This window comes from Musa acuminata, chromosome BXJ1-11 (assembly GCF_036884655.1).
Source record: "Musa acuminata AAA Group cultivar baxijiao chromosome BXJ1-11, Cavendish_Baxijiao_AAA, whole genome shotgun sequence".
NCBI lineage: Eukaryota > Viridiplantae > Streptophyta > Magnoliopsida > Zingiberales > Musaceae > Musa > Musa acuminata.
The window spans coordinates 29,310,344-29,331,384 of NC_088337.1; the positions used below are offsets into that span (position 1 = coordinate 29,310,344).

Consider the following 21,041-nt stretch of genomic DNA (forward strand, 5'->3'; position numbering starts at 1 on the left):
ATTATGATATGATATAAATCACAGTTCAATCCAATAAAACATAAAAATATTTAGGATTTATGATATGAAATAACCATTCAGCACATGAAACATGAAGATGGATATGCTGAAGAGATAAGAATTGGCTTGATTGAACATTTACCTGTGCAGCAAAAGGAAATAAAGCAATGAAGTAAATCTGGAGGAATACAATCAATAGTTTCTCTTCTCATTCTTTACATTTTGCTACTCAAAAACACATTTCATTGAATCCAAAACAACATATTGATGAAGTCAGAGGAGAAAGCCAGTTTTCTTTTGTGAATATAACTTGCTGATTGATGATTAATCTATTCAGGTTCAACTGTAAACTTACAAATAGATGAAGTCAAGTGGCCAGTGACAGATGGTGAAATTGAGTTGTTCTTCGGTCTACGATCCAAGAGAAAACCCGTAGATTATGAGTTTCCACTGGTTCAAGCCAATGCCATGATACTCACTGTGCAGGAGAATAAAATAAGAATACACAAAATTTGTCAATTTGCTATTCCTTACATTCCATTCACTATTTTTCTTTGTCTCAAAGAAAGAAATCTTGCACTTCTGTCAAAATGATGAAATAACTGCATGTTATATACCCTTTTCTTCAACCAAGGTTCATAAATTCCCAATGACTCCAGTACTAAATCCTCTGAACTCTCAAAATAGATTGCTTGGAGTACCTAACCTCCAATTCAACAATCTATTTTTATCATACTTTTCATATTCCTGTATAAGAAGACACTGTTTGTTACAAGTAAAAAATCCTAGGAAGATATTTTCTGTAGAGGATGCAGAATTGTTCTTGCAAATTTCCATACTTGTAACTTCTCATTTCCCACTAGGAAGCCATCAGCATCTGAAACAAGAGAACCAAAATGCTCTTCAGAGTACCACCAAGAGTGCTGAATTTGAAACTCATAAACCAAAGAGGTAGCACAGAGCCAGTTCAATCTTTTTCAAGATTAGAGCATAAGAAGGTCAGAAAGACGCAGACCAGTTTGACCACAGCTTTATCCTTCCGTGGCTGAAAAAGCTTCTGTTCTATGGCACAACACTTGTGCTTCTTTTCTTCAAACTTTCTGCTCTGTGTGCAGACAAGGAGCTTGTTGTCAGTAGTAATGATGCAATAATCATCTAATGTGACAAAAAAACAGAAGTCAGCTTGATCAAAATGAATCAGATGCACTATGATCATAACATATTATTCAAATTCATGCAATGAGGACGAGTCCAAAGATGCAAATGATAAAGTCAAATCCCCTGTGAAATCCAGAAGCAAGGAAAACAATACCACCACCATGTTGCTGCAACACACACAACCATCCTCTTATGCTAGTAAATGTGCATCAGGAAGAGCAAGATAGTTACATACAACAAAACTTCTGAAGAACAGAAAGTTTACAGTAGTAATGAAAACAAATTTCAAGAAGAGAACTAATCTTACTGATTGCAACTCCAAGCTGATACGGAGAACAGTGGCCGATCTTGCCAGCACATCATGAAGCACCCGTTCTCTTCTTTCACCTTATAACCCTGCCAACCAAAGGACTGCAGCAACCTCCTCGCTTGCAGCAGTCCATAGTAGCTCAATGGCAACAATCTGAACCCTGCCATGCCCATCCTCTGACTCCACCTCTCCAGCTTCTCGTGCCGCTCCTTCCTTTCCAACCCTTCGCATGCTATAATGTTCCTGATCTCCTCCCCGAATAGCATCTTCTCCACCCTGAGACGTTCGACTGACTGCCTCGGCACAGTCAAGTCGAGGCCGTCGAACACCGCAGCGTAATAAAAGAGCGCCTCCACGAGCCTCTCCTTCAGCGTCTTCCCATTGTGGTTGGCCTCCTGCTCGGTGACCACCACGATCTTCGGAGACAGCCCCCACAGCGACGCAAGAAAACTCTGGATCCTCGTGGGCGGCCGTGCTGCTGACTCTGCGCTCGTGCTATGTGTATTGGCCAAGTGATCCTTCTCGAGAAATTCCCCTAACGTTAGCTTACTAATTGGTGCAATCCTTTGGGCCTTGCGCAGGTGGCCGCCGACGTCCTCGGTGGCCAGCAAGGAGTGCAATTGGAGGACAGAACTGATGGCTAATGCCTCCCCAGTCTTGACTCGAAGTCTCTCGATGTCCAGGTTATCCAGCCTGCTAACTAGGGGAATGAATTGGAATGGGACGTCGAGCCGCTCGGCCGCCTCCGATAGGCGAATCGCCGTGTAGTGGAGCACCTCCTTGTGCTCGTGGATGCCGGTGATCTTCAAGTGCGGCGGGCCCTCGGACCGTGCGCTGAGTGCCTGAAGGAGGGGGATCCACTGGGCGGGATCGGACGCGTTGAGGTCGACGACGTGGACCACTCGCTCGCCCTCCATGGCCTCCATGATGGCTTGGTTGGTGACGACGAACGACAATCGGAGGAAGGGGCAGAGGTCGAGGAAATGGCGGCGGGCCACGGCGGCCTCCGCCAGCGGCAGGACGCGGGCGGAGTCGAGGGCGTGACAGAGGCCGGGCCACGAGCGGATGGCGCGGCGGGCGAGGGCCTCGGCGAAGTGAGAGGCGATACGCTGCATGGCGTCGCCGTCGGGGGCGGCGAGGAGGGCGATCTGCTCGAGGGCCGCGTTGGCGGGGTCGAGACTGCCGCCGGAAGCAACGCGATTGGCGCAGTCAAGAAGGAGGTGGATGAGACAGAGGCCACGCTCGTCGGACTTGAGCTCGCGGACCCACGGGGAGTGCGGCGAGAGGGAGGGAGGAGAGAGGGACAAGGTCTCGAGGGGGGACGAAGTCACCGACGACGACGAGCCGTCGTCCTGGACCACGACGCCGGCCAATAAAGGCATCATCGCCCGCTTCGCCCGCTCCGGCAAGCAGATGAATCTGGCCAAATCTCGAGCGCTTGATCGACGAGAATTAGAGCCCAGTAAGCAACAGATTCTTGCAGCCGAAGCAACAGCAGAAAAGACAAGACTGCAACGAGAAGCAGCAGTTCGATGGATTCACACCGGAGGAGGTTTTCAGAGTTGGAGCTCCAGGGACCAAGTTTCCTGCAGTAGCAGACAGCGACCCGGGCTCCAATCCTCCTCACAAACGGCAGATGGAACTCCTCAGCCCATCCCTCTCAAAGGAGAAGCCATTCCGTCCGCAACGCCTCGGTCTTCTACCGTGGTAATGGGTGCTCGGGTTTGGAGCCTCATGTCGGGGTCGCTTTATTCCTCATCCTCGCAAAAACCAAGCACTACGACTGCTTGTGTTTGTCTCTTCCACGGGGGGACGGAGCGTATGGAGGATGTGAGTGGATGCCTCCAAATATCCCATCTCGTCGTCTAGCGAACGGCATGTCCCCCACCCACCGTGCTTGCTAGCTGGGATTACGATGAGGAGGACAAGTCTCCATTCTCTTCGCGCCAGTTAGGATCGATCGGTAGGAACAAAAAAATTAAAATAATACATCACTTTTAGTCATCATCTATGGCAGTTGACTTTGCATGTCATCGATAGATTTCATGCATCAAGTCTCGATCATTAAAAAAATAATAATATCAAATATCGATTATTTGACAATAATCATCAAATGATATGAGAAAAAAAAATAATACAAAGGCTAAACTGATATCTCACAAGGAAGGAAAAGATAGAATTCACACGACATGGTTCTCTACCATGATTAATTAATAAGCAAAAGACAACTATGGAGGGCTTCCACTAAAATGGAATGTGATATCACTGGACGTTGAGATGTATATTGCAAATGAGACGAGAGGAAGAAACAATCACGGAACCCAATGTTCCACCGCGCATATGCAGACAAATTGATAGCTACTGTTCTTTCTTTGACTTGTATATAGATAATGGTTTTTGTTTCTAACCCGGTCAGTCATCTTCTACACTCATTTTCCCATCCCGAGTTAGCAATGCCAAAGTCACGTACTGGAGGGGGCGTTGAGACAATTCAGCTGGCATTGCATACTACTGCAAACTCCAAAGATAGTTTGCTCCCACATGATCCGCATTAAGCCTCGATCAATATGGCATATCCGATGAATTTGAGTGTCTTTAATTGCTTCTTACATTAAAGAATAAAGTTTTGAGTGGTCCTTAATGAAGATTTGACAAAAGTAACATTTATAGTTTAGGGTTTCCAATTTATCAAACATTATACAGTTCATTCTTCAATGATTAGCGCTTAGCATCAAATATAGTAAACGAATGATGAATGAGAACATTGACTCTTTGAGTATAAGAATACCTGGAGCTATCCAAATCCGTTTTTGGCAAGAAACATGAGTCACCGTAGACATAATAGGCTGAAATAAGAACATGGGAGAAATGATCATCATATCCCAAGATAACAACTGAAGTCACTACCATCTCAAATCTAAATTATACTGTTCATCTCGATAACATTCAAATCAGCACTTTACTATACTCCCAAGTCTACTGATGATAGTATATCCCGTACCTGTTCGGCTGTTAATTTGTTAGGAATGCATAAGCTAATCTCCCTCAGCTTCAGATAACAAAGTGAAGTGCTTCAGCAAGCTGAACTTTTGTTCATCACCAACAACCTCCTTGACTTAAAATGTTGCGAGAAGATTGAGAACAGCTGGATGAGGATCCCTCCCAGTAACATTTTCTCTCCAGACTTGGATCTTGGATCAACATATGCTCAACTGAGAAGGTCTGTAGCTACAGAATACTGTGTTTACAATAACAGGTAGCTCTCCTCTTACATTGGGTGGCTGAATTCCTAAGACTGAACATTGCATCACGGGCAGCCAAGCATGACTCTCAATCTTTAAGCTTGCTTTTTCACTCGAGGACTTTCCTGAATTAGGAATGGTTCCAAACGATAGGGCGCTAGGCCTTGTTGTACATAGAGTGGTTTCTTGACACAAGATACATGGCACTAAACCAGAGGGAAGGGTCAACTAAATATTGCAAGGTGGAACTGCTTGCCATGCTTTGACAGAAGAACCAAATAGCACCAGAACCTCTCTACACAGTGGAAAGAGATCTGTGAAATAGCATAATTGCTATGTTGACTTTGCTTGCTCATCTGACCAAGATTAAGACCCATCAGGAGGACAAACACATCAACGACCCCAAATCAGCTTGAAGATGTTCCTGCTGGCACTTGCACTAATAATTTTACTCCTATTCTTCAGCAATTCCTCCTGAGCACGAAGGTCCCCCTCCTAACAAAGCCAGCCAGTATCAAGTCATAAGATGCTTTAAGGCTTTCATCTTAAAAGAAACTGAAAGATTCTCTAGCAAGACAACAAATGTTTCCTTAACTTCTTTAAAAGCTACACAGTTAAAGAACATGAAAAATCAGTACCAATTTCACAAAACTTTGTACAAAACAGTGTTTATCGATAAGCTAAGACAGGAAAAGTTCCACAATAGCAAGGGCCTCAAAGCAATAAAAGAGGGTTCTTACAATATGGGAGTATGCTTGAGCCAGTGACAGCAGAGTTGGGTACAAGTCTACAACTGCAAGAGCTATCTCTTCTGTTACTTGTGGAACCTGAAATATGGAAAGGCAAGCATTGACCCAGGGCATGAATTAGAAAGATGTATGATCCCTTATGCACTTTAAAATGCACGGTGGAGCAAAAATGAAGTTATCACGTGTAAGAATCTAAGATTAGCCACAATATCAGCAAAGTAATACAAAATCAGGTTCTGAGAGGGACAGAATCTTGAGCAAATATGACGACACAATCACCTGCATGAGTTGGAGAGCAAATACATCACTAATGGTCATCTTCTCAAGATCTTGACACTTCTTAACAAACTCATCATACGAAGGGCAAACTCTAGAGCACATAGCCTTGTCAATGAAGTGCATGGTGTAGTATTGGATAATTGATTTTGTGAGATAACCATATCTTCTCACGGTATCAGCAAAACCACTAGTCCTTTGTACATCAAATCCTTCCAATATTTCTGTTGTAAAACATCTGAAAAAACAAACATGCTTGGCATCAGTACTGAAACTTCATGAGATGATACAGCTTTGAAGTTTACAGGAACAGAGACAATGACAACATGCAGACTGCTACATACCAAGATCCAAAGTAACATTGAGAAAGATATGGAAAAAAACTAGTATTTGCTGATCTCATTTTATTTCCAGCAAACTAAACAAACTGTTGAGCTTTTAAGAAGGCCACAAGGAGAAAAACAGCTAAAAGTTCTTCATAACTTAAGAAATGAATTTGCTATGCTTTCTTCCTCACATGCTTATGAATATCAGCATATAAAAGGAACTGCCTTAAGAAAACTCAGGTTACATCATAGGTGTACAAGGAACATGACACATCTCTATGCATTCTACTAATCTTCATTTTAATATTCACACAAATGTCAACCAAGGTTCACAATTTCATGTACTGGTAGTGTATTGGTCATGACTTGGACCGGTGCTATACCAGTCCATACTGGTGTACCACGTGCCAATATTGTCAATGCATACCAAGTTTTGGAAAAAAAACCTGAAAGAAATGCTGTAAACAACCAAAAGAACTGTCCCACAGGTGGTACAAGCCCTGTATTGGGAGTACCACCTGGTTTACCCTGGTCCGAATCCCTAGCTGTCAAACCAGTAAATACCACCTGTAGAACCATATCATACAGTATTGTAAACCTTGATGTCAACCATTTGTCACATCATACATGGACTATATATCATTTATCAAATTTTTTTCGGATATTATACAAATAGAGCTTAATTCAATGGGAAATTACTCAAGAAACCAAATTAAATCAATAATAGGTAAAATTTTCCTATTTAGTGAATACAGCCCACAAGAGAACTAAAAGAAGACAACAGCCATGCACACATAAACACTTCCACTATCAGATAGATTGATTACAAGCCAAAAGTATCATGTTGTTCTCTCCTTTACTTCTCCTTTCTATACTCAGTTCATGTTGATGGAAGGCCTGACCTGCCTAGCAAAAACAAGCCTTGTTCTCACTGCCTAATGCTATCATCATCCCATTCAGTGAATACAGCCCATAAAAGCACTAAAAGAAGACAACAGCCACACACACATAAATACTTCTGCTATCGGATAGATTGATTAAAAGCCAAGAGTATCACGTTCTTCTCCCTTTTACTTCTTTCTCCACTCAGTTCATGTTGATGCAAGGGCTGACCTGCCTAGCACAAATAAGCCTTGTTCTCACTACCTAATGCTATCATCATCCCATCAATTGTGTAGTGTTTGGCAAAATAAAAGTGGGCAAACCTTGCCTTCCAGTCATTTGTTAGAAGCTGATCTTAACAAAGGTAAAAAAGAATGACATACTTTCAAATTAACGCATGAATAGAAAGGATCCACCACCTAAGTCTCGAGCACACCGCTTGCAGACCATAGATCATCCAACCAAAAAGTAGTCAAAATTAAGTACCTACCTTCCAACTATCTCCATCACCTTGTTTTGACCAGGTACCGGCTTTCATTACCTCACCATCAAGATTTAAGATGAGATCAAAGTGGATCACCGCATTCATCCTTTTGTAACCAAAGCTCTCATGTGTGCAATTCCCATCTGTTATAGTACCTGTACTAATAATTTGCATAGGGAACATGTCAAGCATTGATTCCTTTAAGCAATATTATTTGAGCAACTAATATAGATGCTTGCTTTAGCACATTATCAACTCATGACATATTGGAGCATCTCTGGATGCCTACTAAAAGTTGTAGAGGGGCTAAGTGAGTCTGCATGGGTTGATTTGTCAGTTGGCTCTCTTCCTACTCAGTTTTGGAGTAGAGAAAGATTGCTCGGTCAACAAACATGAGCAAATAAGTTTGTTTTTGGCCTCTTGGTGCAATCCCAAACTTAATCGAAGAAGCTTGAGAAGATTCATACAAAGTTATGAACCACAGTCTATCTTATCTCTGTGATAGAAAGTTTCCTCCAGCTTCTAATTCTTTCGAACCACAGTCGCCTACCCCTCATTTTCTGAATTTTTATTGATTTAGATGTCCTTGAATTAGTATGTTACCCTTTGACCAACTGTGGATGCTATATCAAAATTAGAGCACAAGTTTGCCCTACTGTGCTACTTTGTTTTGCATCAATGACTAAGGACAAAGAAAGGGAGGAGGCTAAGGTAGAACTATTTTTCTCCCAGTTACTACAAGATGAGTTAGATACTTCGATGGAGTATAGACAATCTGCAACTAAGATGATCCATAGCTTGACGATGTAGGAAATCCATCAAGGTTCATTTTGAAACAAATCAAGATCAGGATGTAGAATCTTAGATCAACGAGACAGAATCATAGCTTCTAGGAAGGGTGGCTCAATACGTAGAAAATATGATGCTAGATTTGAACATCAAATGTTCAAGATATTGATGTGGCACAGAAACCAGTCCTCTATGGACCATTGTATAGAATGCCAGTGGTGAGGTTTCGAATGACAATGATGTTGACAAAAGTATCGATGGTGACAAAAGGTCATTTATTTACCAGATCCAAAGTGGAGGTGCATGGATAAGGAAGCAGAAATTTACTCATGCCACTGCTAATGAAAATCAAGGCTTTATTTTCACCCTTTTTATTGGGGGGAGGGGGGAAACTAAGTTACTGTTCAACCAAACCAGAGTTGATCATCTGGTTCGATTGCTTTGCTTCAACTAGGTGCTCGCCCAAGGCACCTGACACCTGGGTTCAGGCGATCGCCCTGGCGATGCTTCACTGAAGTACATCGCCCAACTACTATGCGAGGCGCTTAGGCCTCGTCCCATCTCACCCAAGCGCCCAAGCACCTTTTAAAATCACTAACAACAATTGGTCCTAATTTGCTGAGTCAAAGACTTCCTATTGCCCGAAAGAGGAACATAGTGATAGTAACGGTAGTGCTCAAATAGCAAATGTGGGTATGACCTCCCCCTCTAGTAGACCTCCATCTCTAATGTCTACCAAATGGAGCAACATATCAAGTTGCTACAGGGAGGCCCCCTGCCCCATTAGTGATCAAGCTACTATGAATTTCCCACTTGACTAACATGTACCACAATATCTCCCAATATCAAATGTGATGAGAGAGATATCACTTTTGGGTTCAGAAAACTTATTATGTTGACTTTCAGCCACATCTCTTGAGGTAATATTTAAGACAGGCATCACATACAAATTTACGCATGCAGCAAACTGTGAATATCAATCTCAATCTCATGTATGACTGGAATTGTATACAAGCTAATTTCAGCTTCTTAAAAGTTTTGTATTATCCTTTGATATGATTATTTTTTAAAAAATTAGAAGAAATTTCTATTACAAGACGATCATGTTGGGCTTGAATTTGAGATTCATTATTTGTGCAACAATGCACTAACCACTAGGATGTTTCTACTTCTTGAAGTGATTAATAATAGCTAATAAAAACATACAAGAAATGGAATCATGATCAAATATGTATTATAAAGGAGAAAAACCTATCTAGCATTTATTTCAGCATATTTGTTCATATAGGACCAATAACAACCCATATCAACATAAAGCGCAACTTGGTAAAGACATGGTTTCAAGTTTTGGCCTTGACTTGTATTGGTCAGGCTGGTCTGCACATGCAAGTACTAACACATGGTACACAGGCTAATTACAAATTACTCCATGTAGTTAGCTACCTTTAGCACTCCGATTCCTATACTTTAAAAAGTTACATTGACATCCCTATAGTTATGAAAGTGAAACATCTTAGTTCATTTACCCTAACGCTATCCGTTTTAGCAATGGAAACACAAAAACAAAGGGTAAAAAAATATTTTTAATATTTCAGTTGGTGGTGATAGACGACCACGCCGCTGGGGGCCGCAAGCAACTATTGTAGATGAGGAGAGCCGCTTAGCAATTGCAATGACGACGAGTACGATGACTTACTCAACGTCAAATTCCGGGACCCACATTTTTCTATCGTCGCCGGAGCTTTACAATCGCTCACCTGCCAACCTTCCAGAGCTTCCCTTCTCGGTTGACGACAACTGCGGGAATATAACTCGTCCGATAAGCCCCCCATCTCCACTTTTTCATGCCCATGTCGGAACTGAGTTAGCAATAAGGAGAGCGACAGGAGCTCCAATGACCCCAGATTCGGGTCGGGTGATCCGCCCAACAGGTTAGTGGCGAGGCAGCGATCATCGTTGCCGTAGACGTCGTGGCGGCCACCACCATCTTGCGTTAATGCTGATGCAATTGCCAAGCAACGAAAGAGCCACTAGGCATCAGCATCGACGACCCTTTCGGTGCTCGACAATTGCGTCGACATCGATGCAGATGATGATGGTCGTAGTGGTGTCTATAACGAAGATGGTGGTCGCCTCGCCGCTAACCTAATAGGTGGGTCGCTCGACCCGAAGCTCCTACCGCTCCCCTCGCTACCATATCATTTCCGACATAGGTATGAAAAAGGGGAGATAGGGGGCTTGTCGGAGGACTCCTATTCACTACAGTTGTTGTTAATCGAGAAGGAAAGCTCTGGAAGGATGGTAGCAATTGTCGAGCTCCCGACAGACATATCCGACGACAGAAGAAAAATGTGGGCCTTAAAATTCGATTATGAGTACACCGTCATACCCATCATCGACACAGTTGCCGAGCGGCCCTCACCTATAGTCTCAGCTCTCCTCATCCACAACAGCCACCCATGGCCCCCAGCGACGCCATTGTCCGCCACCACTAATTGGAACGTTAAAATGATCTTTTTGCCCTTTGTTTTCATATTTTCGTTGGTAAAACCGATGGCGTTAGGGTAAATAAACCTAGATGTTTTACTTTCGTAACTGTACGGATGTCAATGTAACTTTTTAAAATGTAGGGATCGAGATGCTAAATGTAGCTAACTACAAGGGGTAATTAGTAATTAGCCCCATGGCATACCAAGATACAATTGGCACATAAGAAAGAAAATAGAAAAAGAAGAGAAAATTGGGAGGATGAGAATAAGGAGAGGAGGATAATGATGACGAGAGCTAAAAAACGCTCTAGTTGTTGAGAGCAACAATCATTTTCAGCTATCCAATACTCTGAATTCAAAAAAAATTCAAGCATGATATGTTTCAATCATGGTATGCAATTTTGAATAGTACCGCCCAGTACGGGCGGTATGTACCGGTCCGACGACATACCAGTACGTGGATCGCCCACTACCGGACGGAACGTGCTACAGTGCTACAGTAAGAGGAAGAAATATTTAAAACCACTCGGTACGCCTTGGTGTAGCGCTCGGTACGCCCTGGTGTACCGCTCGGTACGCCCTGGTGTACCGCTCGGTACGCCCTGGTCTACCGAGCGGTACATGGTACCATACCGTACCGAGCCAACCTCGAAACACCGGTACGGTACGGTATTGCATACATTGGTTTCAATTAGCAAGGTGATCCTTAATCATAAATATAAGAAACACATCAAGCATTGTAAACATCTTGAACATCTTCACATAGCAAGTGATAAAAAAAATGTTAAACTAATATAATGAAATCTATATAAAATTTTCATAATCATAAAAATAACAAGTCATGCTAAAAGTCAACCATAATCCAAAAATTTAAATGACAAAACATGTTTAAGCAAGGTTTTAAATATCAATCGGATTGGTACATACTGATTGGTGCTTATCAATCTAACTAAGGATCAATATTCAATATGCATTGATCCAACTAAAAATGGGTAGCAAATGATATTAATCAGTTTCGGTTGGTATTTGACCTTTTGTTTTTCTCTGGTGATGTCGGGTAATTTAGGTCCATGTAACACCTTACTGGTGTATCACCTTGTACCAATACTATACTGGTTCAACTGGTTGCCAAAATTTTATATTGAATTGATATTAAAAGTTTTTTGTTTAGGCATATATACTTCATGGGAGACACTAAACTTCTAAAATTCATGAAGTGGCATTCAGGTAGAAACATATCATAATCTACAACTACAAAATCAGTTAGCTCATAGACTGGTAAAGCATTTGCAATTTGAAATGAACAAAAAGGTTAAACTAACTTAAAAAACAACATTAGTTGTGTACATACGCTGTTTTGATGCTTTCAGCTGCCTCCAAACAATTTTGATCACCCTCAACCAGATATATCAGTTTCTGAAGTCCACATCTCTGCATAAATTCATAGAAAATGATAAACGCCATATCCAGTATAAACAAAGAAAACCAACAGCCACAATTACTCATCCTCTCCACCGCCTCCTCTTATTCTCCTCTTCTTCTCCTCCTCTCCAATCCCCTTCTTCCAGAAAAACAACAAAGGATCTGGTACCTAAAATTACAAGCCTTAATTCTAACATAAATTTTGAATAGTTCCTTTTGTGTACACCAAACCAAGGTTCTAAATTTCGAATGATAACCGTCCGTACCGGGCAGAAAGCTTGATATAGCTCGGTATCGGATGATACGAGGCCGTATCGGGAGGAAACGGTTGAAATTTCGACTGTTACCAACTTGTAATAGTGTTCCTGGGAGGTCGAGCCTCAGGCGGTGCCACAACCAGCCCTAGCAGTGCCACCGCTTGGGCCAACTAAGGATCATTGAATGAGCCTTTCTTTTGGCCCAAAACAGCTCCAACTCTAGCCCAATGGGCCCCTAATTGAGTTAGCCTGATTACACTAAAAACTAACTCAATTAGACCTAAACTACTTCGATCTAGACAAATTATTACAAGCATGAATCATGTGTTGTTCGGCATGTCATTGGTTCATCCGGTGCTTCTTTCGATCTTTCAGCGTTTCGTCCTCTCCTTCAGTGTATTGCCCAATCAGCATGTTGATCTCCGCAACATCCAATCTCCTTAGCGCAATATCCGATCCTTCAGCCCGATGCCCGAACTCATGGCACAAAGTCCTTTTGTCGGTGCATCGATTGATCCTTTGGCTATATCTAATCTCCTGACATGTTTCACTCCGGCCCAATGTCCAATTCCTCTTGTTTTAATCAATTTGCCTTTTTTGATCGAAGTTAGTCCTACGTCACTCAAAACGCAGATTAGATCGTAAACTCATTAATTGATTTCATTATCAAAATCCAAGATTCAACAATTAATGGGTAATTAACTATGTTAATCAGGTGATTAGTGTATTTAATGATGATTTCATCATAATCTGATGTATATTTGATCAAAATTACGTATTTAATATTTCTTTTATATGTTTCACATATTTATGATGGTAAAATAGATTTAATTAGGTTTTATTAAAGTTATTTAATGCTGCAATTAGTGATTTTAACAATGATTTAATCAAAATTTGATCTATTTTAGGTAAATTCAATGTCTTTAATACCTACTAGAGTGTTTGACATATTTATAATGTTGAAAGAAAAGTAATTAATGGGTAATTAACTATGTTAATCGTGTGATTAGTGTATTTAATGATGATTTCATCATAATTTGATATATATTAGATTAAAATTACATATTTAATGTTTCTTTTATACGTTTCAAATATTTATGATGGTAAAATAAGTTTAATTAGGTTTTATTAAAGTTATTTAATGTTATAATTAGTGATTTTAATGATGATTTAATCGAAATTTGATCGATTTTAAGTCAATTCAATATCTTTAATACCTATTAGGGTGTTTGATATGTTTATAATGTTGAAAGAGAAGTAATTACTAGATAATTAACTATGTTAATCATGTGATTAATGTATTTAATGATGATTTCATCATATTTGATATATATTGGATCAAAATTACGTATTTAATTTTTTTAAGTGTTTCACATATTTATGATAGTAAAATAGGATTAGTTATGTTTTAATAAAATTATTTAATGCTGCGATTAGTGATTTTTATCGATATTAGGTCAATTCAACATGTTTATAACTTATTTGATTTAAATTTAGTAGGATCATGTCATCAACAGAATAACCACATTATGATGCATGGATTCATGCCCGAAAGATAGATGAGAACCGTCATCATTAGTAATGTATTTATTGTGACAACATTGACAAGGGTGGAGGAATAACTCGGGTGAAGATGCATTTGGCCGACGGGGATCCTAATGTTACAAAATGCAAAAAGATTCCGATAAAGATACGTAACTTATTTCAAAACAAGCTACAACAAGCAAAGGACGATCCGTAATTGATCGAAATATGAACATTGCACAAAGCTATTCCTTAAAGTCCGAAAAAGATATGTGATACTATTCTTACCTAATCTACATTGATTTTGCTAAACTTACACTAAATGTATATTTATTTCTAACTTAAAAACCCTATCCTAACTTTTTTTTTCTATTTTTAGATATTTTGAGAGGATTTTAAGCCTAAATTAAGCGTACCACTCAATAGGTCGTATCATACCATACTGAGCAAAGCTCAGTACACCGATACGGCACAAAATTTCGATCTTTGTACTAAACTTAATCTTTGTAAAGCAATAATCAAAATAGTTACTTCAAACTATAAACTCCAAATCTACAATGTAACAAAATTACAAAGATTTCCTTAATCAAAATTTAAATTTAAATTACAAAGACTTGTAGAATTGTAGTCTACAAGTCTTTAATATAACAACCCAGTGGCAACCAAATTACAAAGATTTCCTTTATCAAAATTTAAATTTAAACTGCAAAGACTTGTAGTCTACAAGTCTACAATATACAAGTCTACAATATAGCAACCCAGTGACAATTTTAAATTTTAAACTACACATTAACTTTCAATTCAACTTTATCAAAATTGCTGATTTCTAAAACACTAAACACTCGACAAGATGACCAAAACAACGATAATATTTTTGTCTGTCTAAAAAATGAATTACTACAACATGGCTAATCTAGCATAACACAATTTCGATCAGGAACATGCAAGGTAAGGAAATCTTTAACCTGGATAAGAACCAATACCTGTAGTCTCAATTTCTGATCCTTGTATCTGTTATCCCTAATTGATCTGCACAAATCATCAACTCGTTTTCTTTCTACAATAAAATCAAGCACGTACTCAGTGTTACACCCTCTATGTCGAGCAATCCAAATGCCATCTCCAACAGGCAAACGCCTAAACTGGAAAGAAAATCAACAAAAACAATTTGTTATTGTTTACCAAAAAGACTATCAATTTCAGATGGATATGTTAAAAATGTGCATCAAATCAGAGCATATCTTCATATGTGCATCAAGTCTTCTTTATTATTCCTACCCACTTGGAGCATCCTGAATCTACAAAGACTAGCCTCTTCTTACTGAAGCATTTATAGGTCTTGTTATGGAGAGACCCATACCAGAAGCAAACCCAGAAGAAAAACCATTAATGTGGTCAAAGGTTAGACATGATCGACCAGACAAGGGCCTTGTTTGGGCCTGTTGAAGGCTGTTTTGGGCAGTCAGCAGTATTCTCAGCAGGACCAGGTTATCAGGTACCGTTGGACAAACAACCACTTACTATCAAAGCAAATAAAGTGATGTCATCAACATACAAAGAAGTGACATGGACCAAGATCAAATACTAACCTCTGGTAAACAAAGTTTTAAAACAGTATAATCATCTAAGTAAACAAAAGAACTCACCTCTACTAAGATGTTGAACTGAGTGTGTATGTTATCAACAATTTTTCTTGAACGGGACCTACAAAAATTTAAGAACAAAAAGGTGAAAACTGTTAGTTGATTTTTACAACCACTAACCCATGTATGGTTGTTCTAAAGATAGAATCATCAAGTTGAAAAGCCCAAAGAGAACTTTAATAGAACAAGATGGATCTACAAACCATAGTTCACACTTCACAGTATTGATTGATTCCAAATACAATACAACTGATCTATATTAGAATCATCCCAGACCAATTCAATTTTGATCAATGTTGTCAATATCACAGTAATAAATTGGTCGGAATCAGCTAGAAACATTTCCATTAGTTAGACAGTCTACTAATGACAATGGCCAAGGTCAACAATCTCATGTTCCTGATATGCAGAATTGCTCATACCCCACATGATAACAATCATAGCTTCAGATCATCCACCACTAGTCTATGGCAGAAAAGACAAGGGCAAGGTAAAAATTGTTGATGACTTCCAAGAAGATATGAGAGCACATAGGTAAGAATATAAGATTGGGTCAGACAGGAGTTCATCACAATCATAGCCTTACTACCATCATGGATTTTATTGGTCACATACGACATTAATACTTGGTCCTAGCTTCCCAAGCATACGGCGTTGCTATGCCAATGGCAATTCTATCGCCCAATAGTCATTGTGGCCTCACGACTCCACTAGTTTATCAGTCATAGCAGCATATTTAACAAGTGGGCTACCATCCCAATTAAACTAAGCGACTAAGATGTCAAGATAATGCTAATTTGATTCAAATAGTAACATAGGATATATCTGTATCAAAATTATAATATTGATCTCCAATCGACTCACATTATGGACTGTGACTCACCTCTGACTCCAACACAGCGATCCTTATGATAATAATAACAATTAATAATGTATGACTTGTATAGTTTTAAGTCCATGAATTTACAAGATTTTCAATTATATATTTGTAGTATATAAATCATGTACTACAAGAAATTTTAGAATCTTTTCAGACTGTGTTCTTGACGAATGATTTCAAGGTCTTAAAGAATTTGATTCACCATTAAGGAAAAGAATAAAACAGGATTTAGTAGGTATTTATTGGGCCAATATCAATACTAGCGAATCCATCTAGTATCGAACTGTAGTGACACGTGATGTGGTATTAAATCAATAAGATCATTGATTGGTATTGGTACCTGATCAAGATTTATTCTTTGATATTTATAGTCGTTTATAATTTAAAAACAATTCTAAAATTTTTTGAAGTGTCGGTATATTTCAGTATAGTCAAGTAAGATATATTCTGAACTACAAACAGTCAAAAATTGGGTCAATAACGAAATAATTGAACTAACCCTAGGACCTATAAAAGCAAGTTGTCCTCCAGTATATTCAGTAAAGGTTATAGACAGAATTTTGTGTATACAAATGATAAACGTTTGTTCTCGTCCTCAAGTAATTTTATCCATCCAACTGAAACCTAAGTCAAAATATGTTGAAATATTAGCCCAAATCATGTGTTGGTCCATTTAATTTTCATGCAGTGTGAACATCCAAAACTTTGATGGTTTCTTTCCTTTTCTATATTTTCTTTGAGCAATCCATATACTACAAGATGATGAGAAAATAAAGTAAATCATGATTTATAGAAAAATCAATTAACAATATATAATTGTGAAAAAATACTAACCCAAAGTTTTCACGATCATCCAGAATCAAAATAACATCATAGATATTTTCAAATTTCTCCCCAGATCTATAAGGTGGCATGGCAATAGCATTGTCATTTCCTTTTGTAGCATCATTAGCAGATGGTTTGTGTATAGGAGAATCCTGAAATCCAATGTAAATTAACTGTAACAGCTACAACCTTCCTAAATCTTCGAGAAAAATTCATCATTATTAGCCTCGTCGTGAATTTTTATCTGTTTTATTGAGTCACAATGGCAAACACCAAGAAAACATACAAATGAAGTGCAAGCTCGCAAATTAAAAGAGGACTGAGCTGCATCTGCATAAACTGAATTCCGGCACTTAGCATCACCTACAGGGATGTTGGCAATACTATCTGGAACAACAACCATCAAGTTTGGATAAGAATATGGTATAAAAGATACATTTAAAGAATGTAATCTGCAATAAATCAGTCTCATTTCATTAAGAGTAAAAATACCCAAAACTATAGGCATGCAGGTCTCTGCTGTTGAGTAAGAACACTTCTCCAGATTTGCAGAATCATGATCAGAATCCAAAAAATCAGCTTGCTTATACTGGAGAGTTTGGAAACGAAAATAACACTGGTTAAGATTTTCACAACAGGTTCAAGAGTTACCTACCAAATATATTGCTTATAGAAATATAATCTTTAAAGCCAAGTAAAGAAAACTTAGCACACATAGTCATCTAAGACCATGCCAAAAAGTAAGTAAAAGCATATGCAAGGGGTTCCACTTATGCATACTAATTAGTGGCTAAAATGAGATAACAGTTAGCATGAGTCCAAAAAATAGCAATAACAAATTGCTCTTTTAGGAAGAAAGGATTCTAAAGAAATGCAAACTTTTATATGTTGATACATGAGGAAAAAAATTTCCTAATGTACCATGATTTTAACTACCTTCTGCGTGGCTAAATTGAAATAACAGTTAGCACAGGTTGAAACAATAACAATATCAAATTGTTATTTTAGGAACAAAATATTCAACAGAAATACAAACTTTTAGAAGTTGATACAGGAGAAAACAAATTGCCCTAATGTAGCAAATTCCATGAGTTCCACTGTGTCATCACAACAAGCTTTGAAGATCAACTGAAGAATATAATATACTGGTGATAAAAATAATAAAAGTATTCAAGCTATAAAGCTCTCACCCTATCTACGGATTCAGTTGGAATGTCGATCATTTCTGTTTGACAGCTCACGCTTGCTGACTGCAATGTCAAGTCATCAGGTGATGCACTTTGGCCATCAAGAGCACTGTGAGATCTACAAGTTGCTTTAGCAGGCTCAAGATCAATTGACCCAGATCTCAAGAGGCATTCACGTGCAGCTTCTTGCCCTTCTTGTGTTAGCATGTATCTACATAACAATATGCAAATAGAAAAAATTAATTAACTGAGATATAGAAATTAATATCTGAAAGAAATTGGCTAAGGATAAAGATTCATAAGTTACTGATAATTACCACAGAAAGAAGAATTAAAGTAACAATGAGTTTGAAAAACAAAAATTAACATAATATTTAATAGCTGAAGAATGTTTTGAGTATTTTATATGACATATCTAATAGTTGCTTATTATATTGGTATCACAATATCATGATACTAATATCAATCTTGTAAACTATCTTGGAATAACATACAATACAATGTCAGTGAAAGCATCACATGCGACTCTGGAATAAATTGAAACATATAAATTTGCATCCCAAGAAAAATGAACTGCTAATAAGTCTCATGAGTTACCATAGAAAGCCCATTTCATCAAATAAAACTCAAAGTTTTATCTAATAAATACCAATTTAATGGGGGAACTAATATTACTTTGCTGGGCAACTAGACTTCACCACTAGGCCTTTTGATATCAAACTCTTCATGCAGTTCCATCCGGTATACCAATCCCTTGATGAAATCCCAAATTGGCCAGGTTGCTTACTCTTATCTGATCTGTGAACACCAAAATCAGCAAGAGCATAATATATTCTAGTTGCAAGAGTTGAAAAGCATCTTCAAAAGACAATTAAAATGTGAAAATAACCACTCACGCAATTGAAGTTCGTGAAAGCCCACTTGCTTCTGCAGCATCAATCAATTCCTGCTTTTTCATATAACTACTCCCGTTGGTCATTGCCCTGATGAAAAATAAAAGTGCCACTCGACAAATGAGTTCAACAATAATCATAAACCAATAGCATTAGATCAGGACATCAACCTGTAAAGTGTAATCAGCAAGGCATATGCAACTGAATTCTTCTTTGGTACATAACGTTTTGGTTCCTTCGCTTTCTTCCCTATGAAAAGGCAACAGTTTGTTTTATTGAACAACGAATGTAACCAAGTCGACGGAAGCGCTCAAGAAAATGCAAATAGCAGAAAGTTCAAATCAATAGTTACCCTTTGCGTGGGCCTCGTTCGTCGTGGAAGGCACATCGGCGACAGATTCTTGGAAAAATCCTTGCATGAGCCTCAGAATCCACTTTCCCACGCCCCTAACAAATTGGACCATTGTACAGATCAAGATTTTATGAGAAAGAACATGTTCTCGTAGTCGAAGAACGAGAGTAATAAGACTCACTTGATTTGGGACAGGTCTTTTAAGGTCTTGATTGGGGTTTTCGCGTCGCAGATGCTGCGGTAGGCTTTGGACAGCGTCTGGTCAAGGTTCTCCGACAAGCCATTGGACTCGACCATCTCCTGCCGCTTTCTCCAGAGGTACAGCCCGATCTCCTCGTTCTCGCTGCAGCGGACGGGCCGCAGGTTCTCCATGGGAGACGAGGACCGGCAGATTCTAGGTTCTGAGGCGATTGAATCGGGATCAGGGGTTTCTAATAGCAAGGGAATCGATCCAAGGCTTCGAACCAGAAATCAACTGGCGATGAAAAGGCTCCCGGGGTTCGATTTAGCCATCCTGCCACTCCCTTCTGCTTCGAGAATTCAAAGCGATCGAAAGGGACGGCCGCGGCCGCAGCGGTTCTTCGGATCCTTTCTGGGCCCGTCGCAGGTGCTGTCGCCTGGTCCCAAGTCGGGTCGGTTCAAAGGCACGCTCCTTCGTGGACCGGACTTGAGTCGAGTCACGAGCAACTTTGTAGATAAAAAGAAATCCAATTTAAATTCTTTTATCGATTTTGATTCATTTAGATCAAATTTTATTCATCAAGCAAATTGTAAACCGAACTTATGACTATATTATCTAATTCTTTTAATCCTCAATAATATGAGATTATTCTTTTTGTTCATCTAATTTTCAATATGATTGTACATAATTTTTTTTTATAATTACAAATATACCAAACTTTTCTACAAAATTAATGTTCTTCTATCATATTAAACGACAATGTAAATGACGCTTTCATATGAATTCAAATCTAAAATCTATCGATTATCTAAATATATTTTTTTATTCTGATTACGTGCAAGCGTAAGAATAGAATCAAACTGAAACCACAATCGTCTAATATTGATAAAGCTCCAATTTCATTTTTTTACAAAATTATAATTGTCGGTTCCAAAACTACAAGAAATATCCAATAGGATCTTCAATTCCAACTTCAACTACAACTTAGAATAAATATGAGAGAGGCTTAAACGACAAAGACTATAGAAGAATCTTATCTTTTAAGGCTCAAAAGAAACCCCAATAGATCTTTGGAATGGACTTACCATCCATCCAGTCAATAGGGTTTACCGATCCGTAACCACTATTTCTAAAGTGAACGGGCGTGTTCACGGCGGTTCATATGTCGGTAA

At 38.9% G+C, this 21,041-nt stretch overlaps 2 protein-coding genes across 6 annotated transcripts; both read right to left on the reverse strand.

Moving 5' to 3' along the window:
* Positions 1 to 485: 485 nt before the first annotated feature.
* On the reverse strand, positions 486 to 3,262 carry LOC135584422 (scarecrow-like protein 3). 3 transcript variants are annotated; one of them, XM_065090661.1, is made up of 4 exons: positions 3,013 to 3,260; positions 1,466 to 2,905; positions 1,016 to 1,105; positions 486 to 877 (listed from the first exon to the last, which is right to left on the reverse strand). In XM_065090661.1, exons 2-3 carry the CDS (start codon positions 2,851 to 2,853, stop codon positions 1,063 to 1,065), a joined length of 1,431 nt encoding a protein of 476 aa, XP_064946733.1. In that variant the 5' UTR covers positions 2,854 to 2,905; positions 3,013 to 3,260; the 3' UTR covers positions 486 to 877; positions 1,016 to 1,062. The 3 variants fall into 3 exon arrangements, with proteins under 3 accessions (XP_064946733.1, XP_064946734.1, XP_064946732.1); XM_065090662.1 differs by having other exon boundaries at positions 1,016 to 1,155; positions 1,466 to 3,262; XM_065090660.1 differs by having other exon boundaries at positions 1,466 to 3,258.
* A 1,053-nt stretch (positions 3,263 to 4,315) lies between these two features.
* Positions 4,316 to 20,327, reverse strand: LOC135597556 (crossover junction endonuclease MUS81-like). 3 transcript variants are annotated; one of them, XM_065090657.1, is made up of 15 exons: positions 19,870 to 20,323; positions 19,689 to 19,783; positions 19,507 to 19,585; positions 19,340 to 19,426; positions 19,119 to 19,241; positions 18,447 to 18,654; positions 17,749 to 17,845; positions 17,543 to 17,643; positions 17,266 to 17,408; positions 15,555 to 15,612; positions 14,892 to 15,050; positions 12,057 to 12,136; positions 5,739 to 5,973; positions 5,451 to 5,537; positions 4,316 to 5,205 (listed from the first exon to the last, which is right to left on the reverse strand). In XM_065090657.1, exons 1-15 carry the CDS (start codon positions 20,058 to 20,060, stop codon positions 5,104 to 5,106), a joined length of 1,845 nt encoding a protein of 614 aa, XP_064946729.1. In that variant the 5' UTR covers positions 20,061 to 20,323; the 3' UTR covers positions 4,316 to 5,103. The 3 variants fall into 3 exon arrangements, with proteins under 3 accessions (XP_064946729.1, XP_064946730.1, XP_064946731.1); XM_065090659.1 differs by lacking the exons at positions 4,316 to 5,205; positions 5,451 to 5,537 and adding an exon at positions 7,434 to 7,587 and having other exon boundaries at positions 5,799 to 5,973; positions 19,870 to 20,327; XM_065090658.1 differs by lacking the exons at positions 17,543 to 17,643; positions 17,749 to 17,845 and having other exon boundaries at positions 4,674 to 5,205.
* Positions 20,328 to 21,041: the final 714 nt, after the last annotated feature.

Bases quoted from the DNA above. Each gene is read 5' to 3' on its own strand.
- LOC135584422 (XM_065090661.1), bottom strand. From the start codon at position 2,853: ATGATGCCTTTATTGGCCGGCGTCGTGGTCCAGGACGACGGCTCGTCG. The intron at 1,106-1,465 runs GTAAGATTAGTT...GTCTGCACACAG, and splicing joins TCAGCTTGGAGTTGCAATCA to AGCAGAAAGTTTGAAGAAAA.
- LOC135597556 (XM_065090657.1), bottom strand. From the start codon at position 20,060: ATGGAGAACCTGCGGCCCGTCCGCTGCAGCGAGAACGAGGAGATCGGG. The intron at 19,586-19,688 runs GTAACTATTGAT...GCCTTTTCATAG, and splicing joins GAACGAGGCCCACGCAAAGG to GGAAGAAAGCGAAGGAACCA. The intron at 19,242-19,339 runs GTGAGTGGTTAT...TGGTGTTCACAG, and splicing joins CTTTCACGAACTTCAATTGC to ATCAGATAAGAGTAAGCAAC.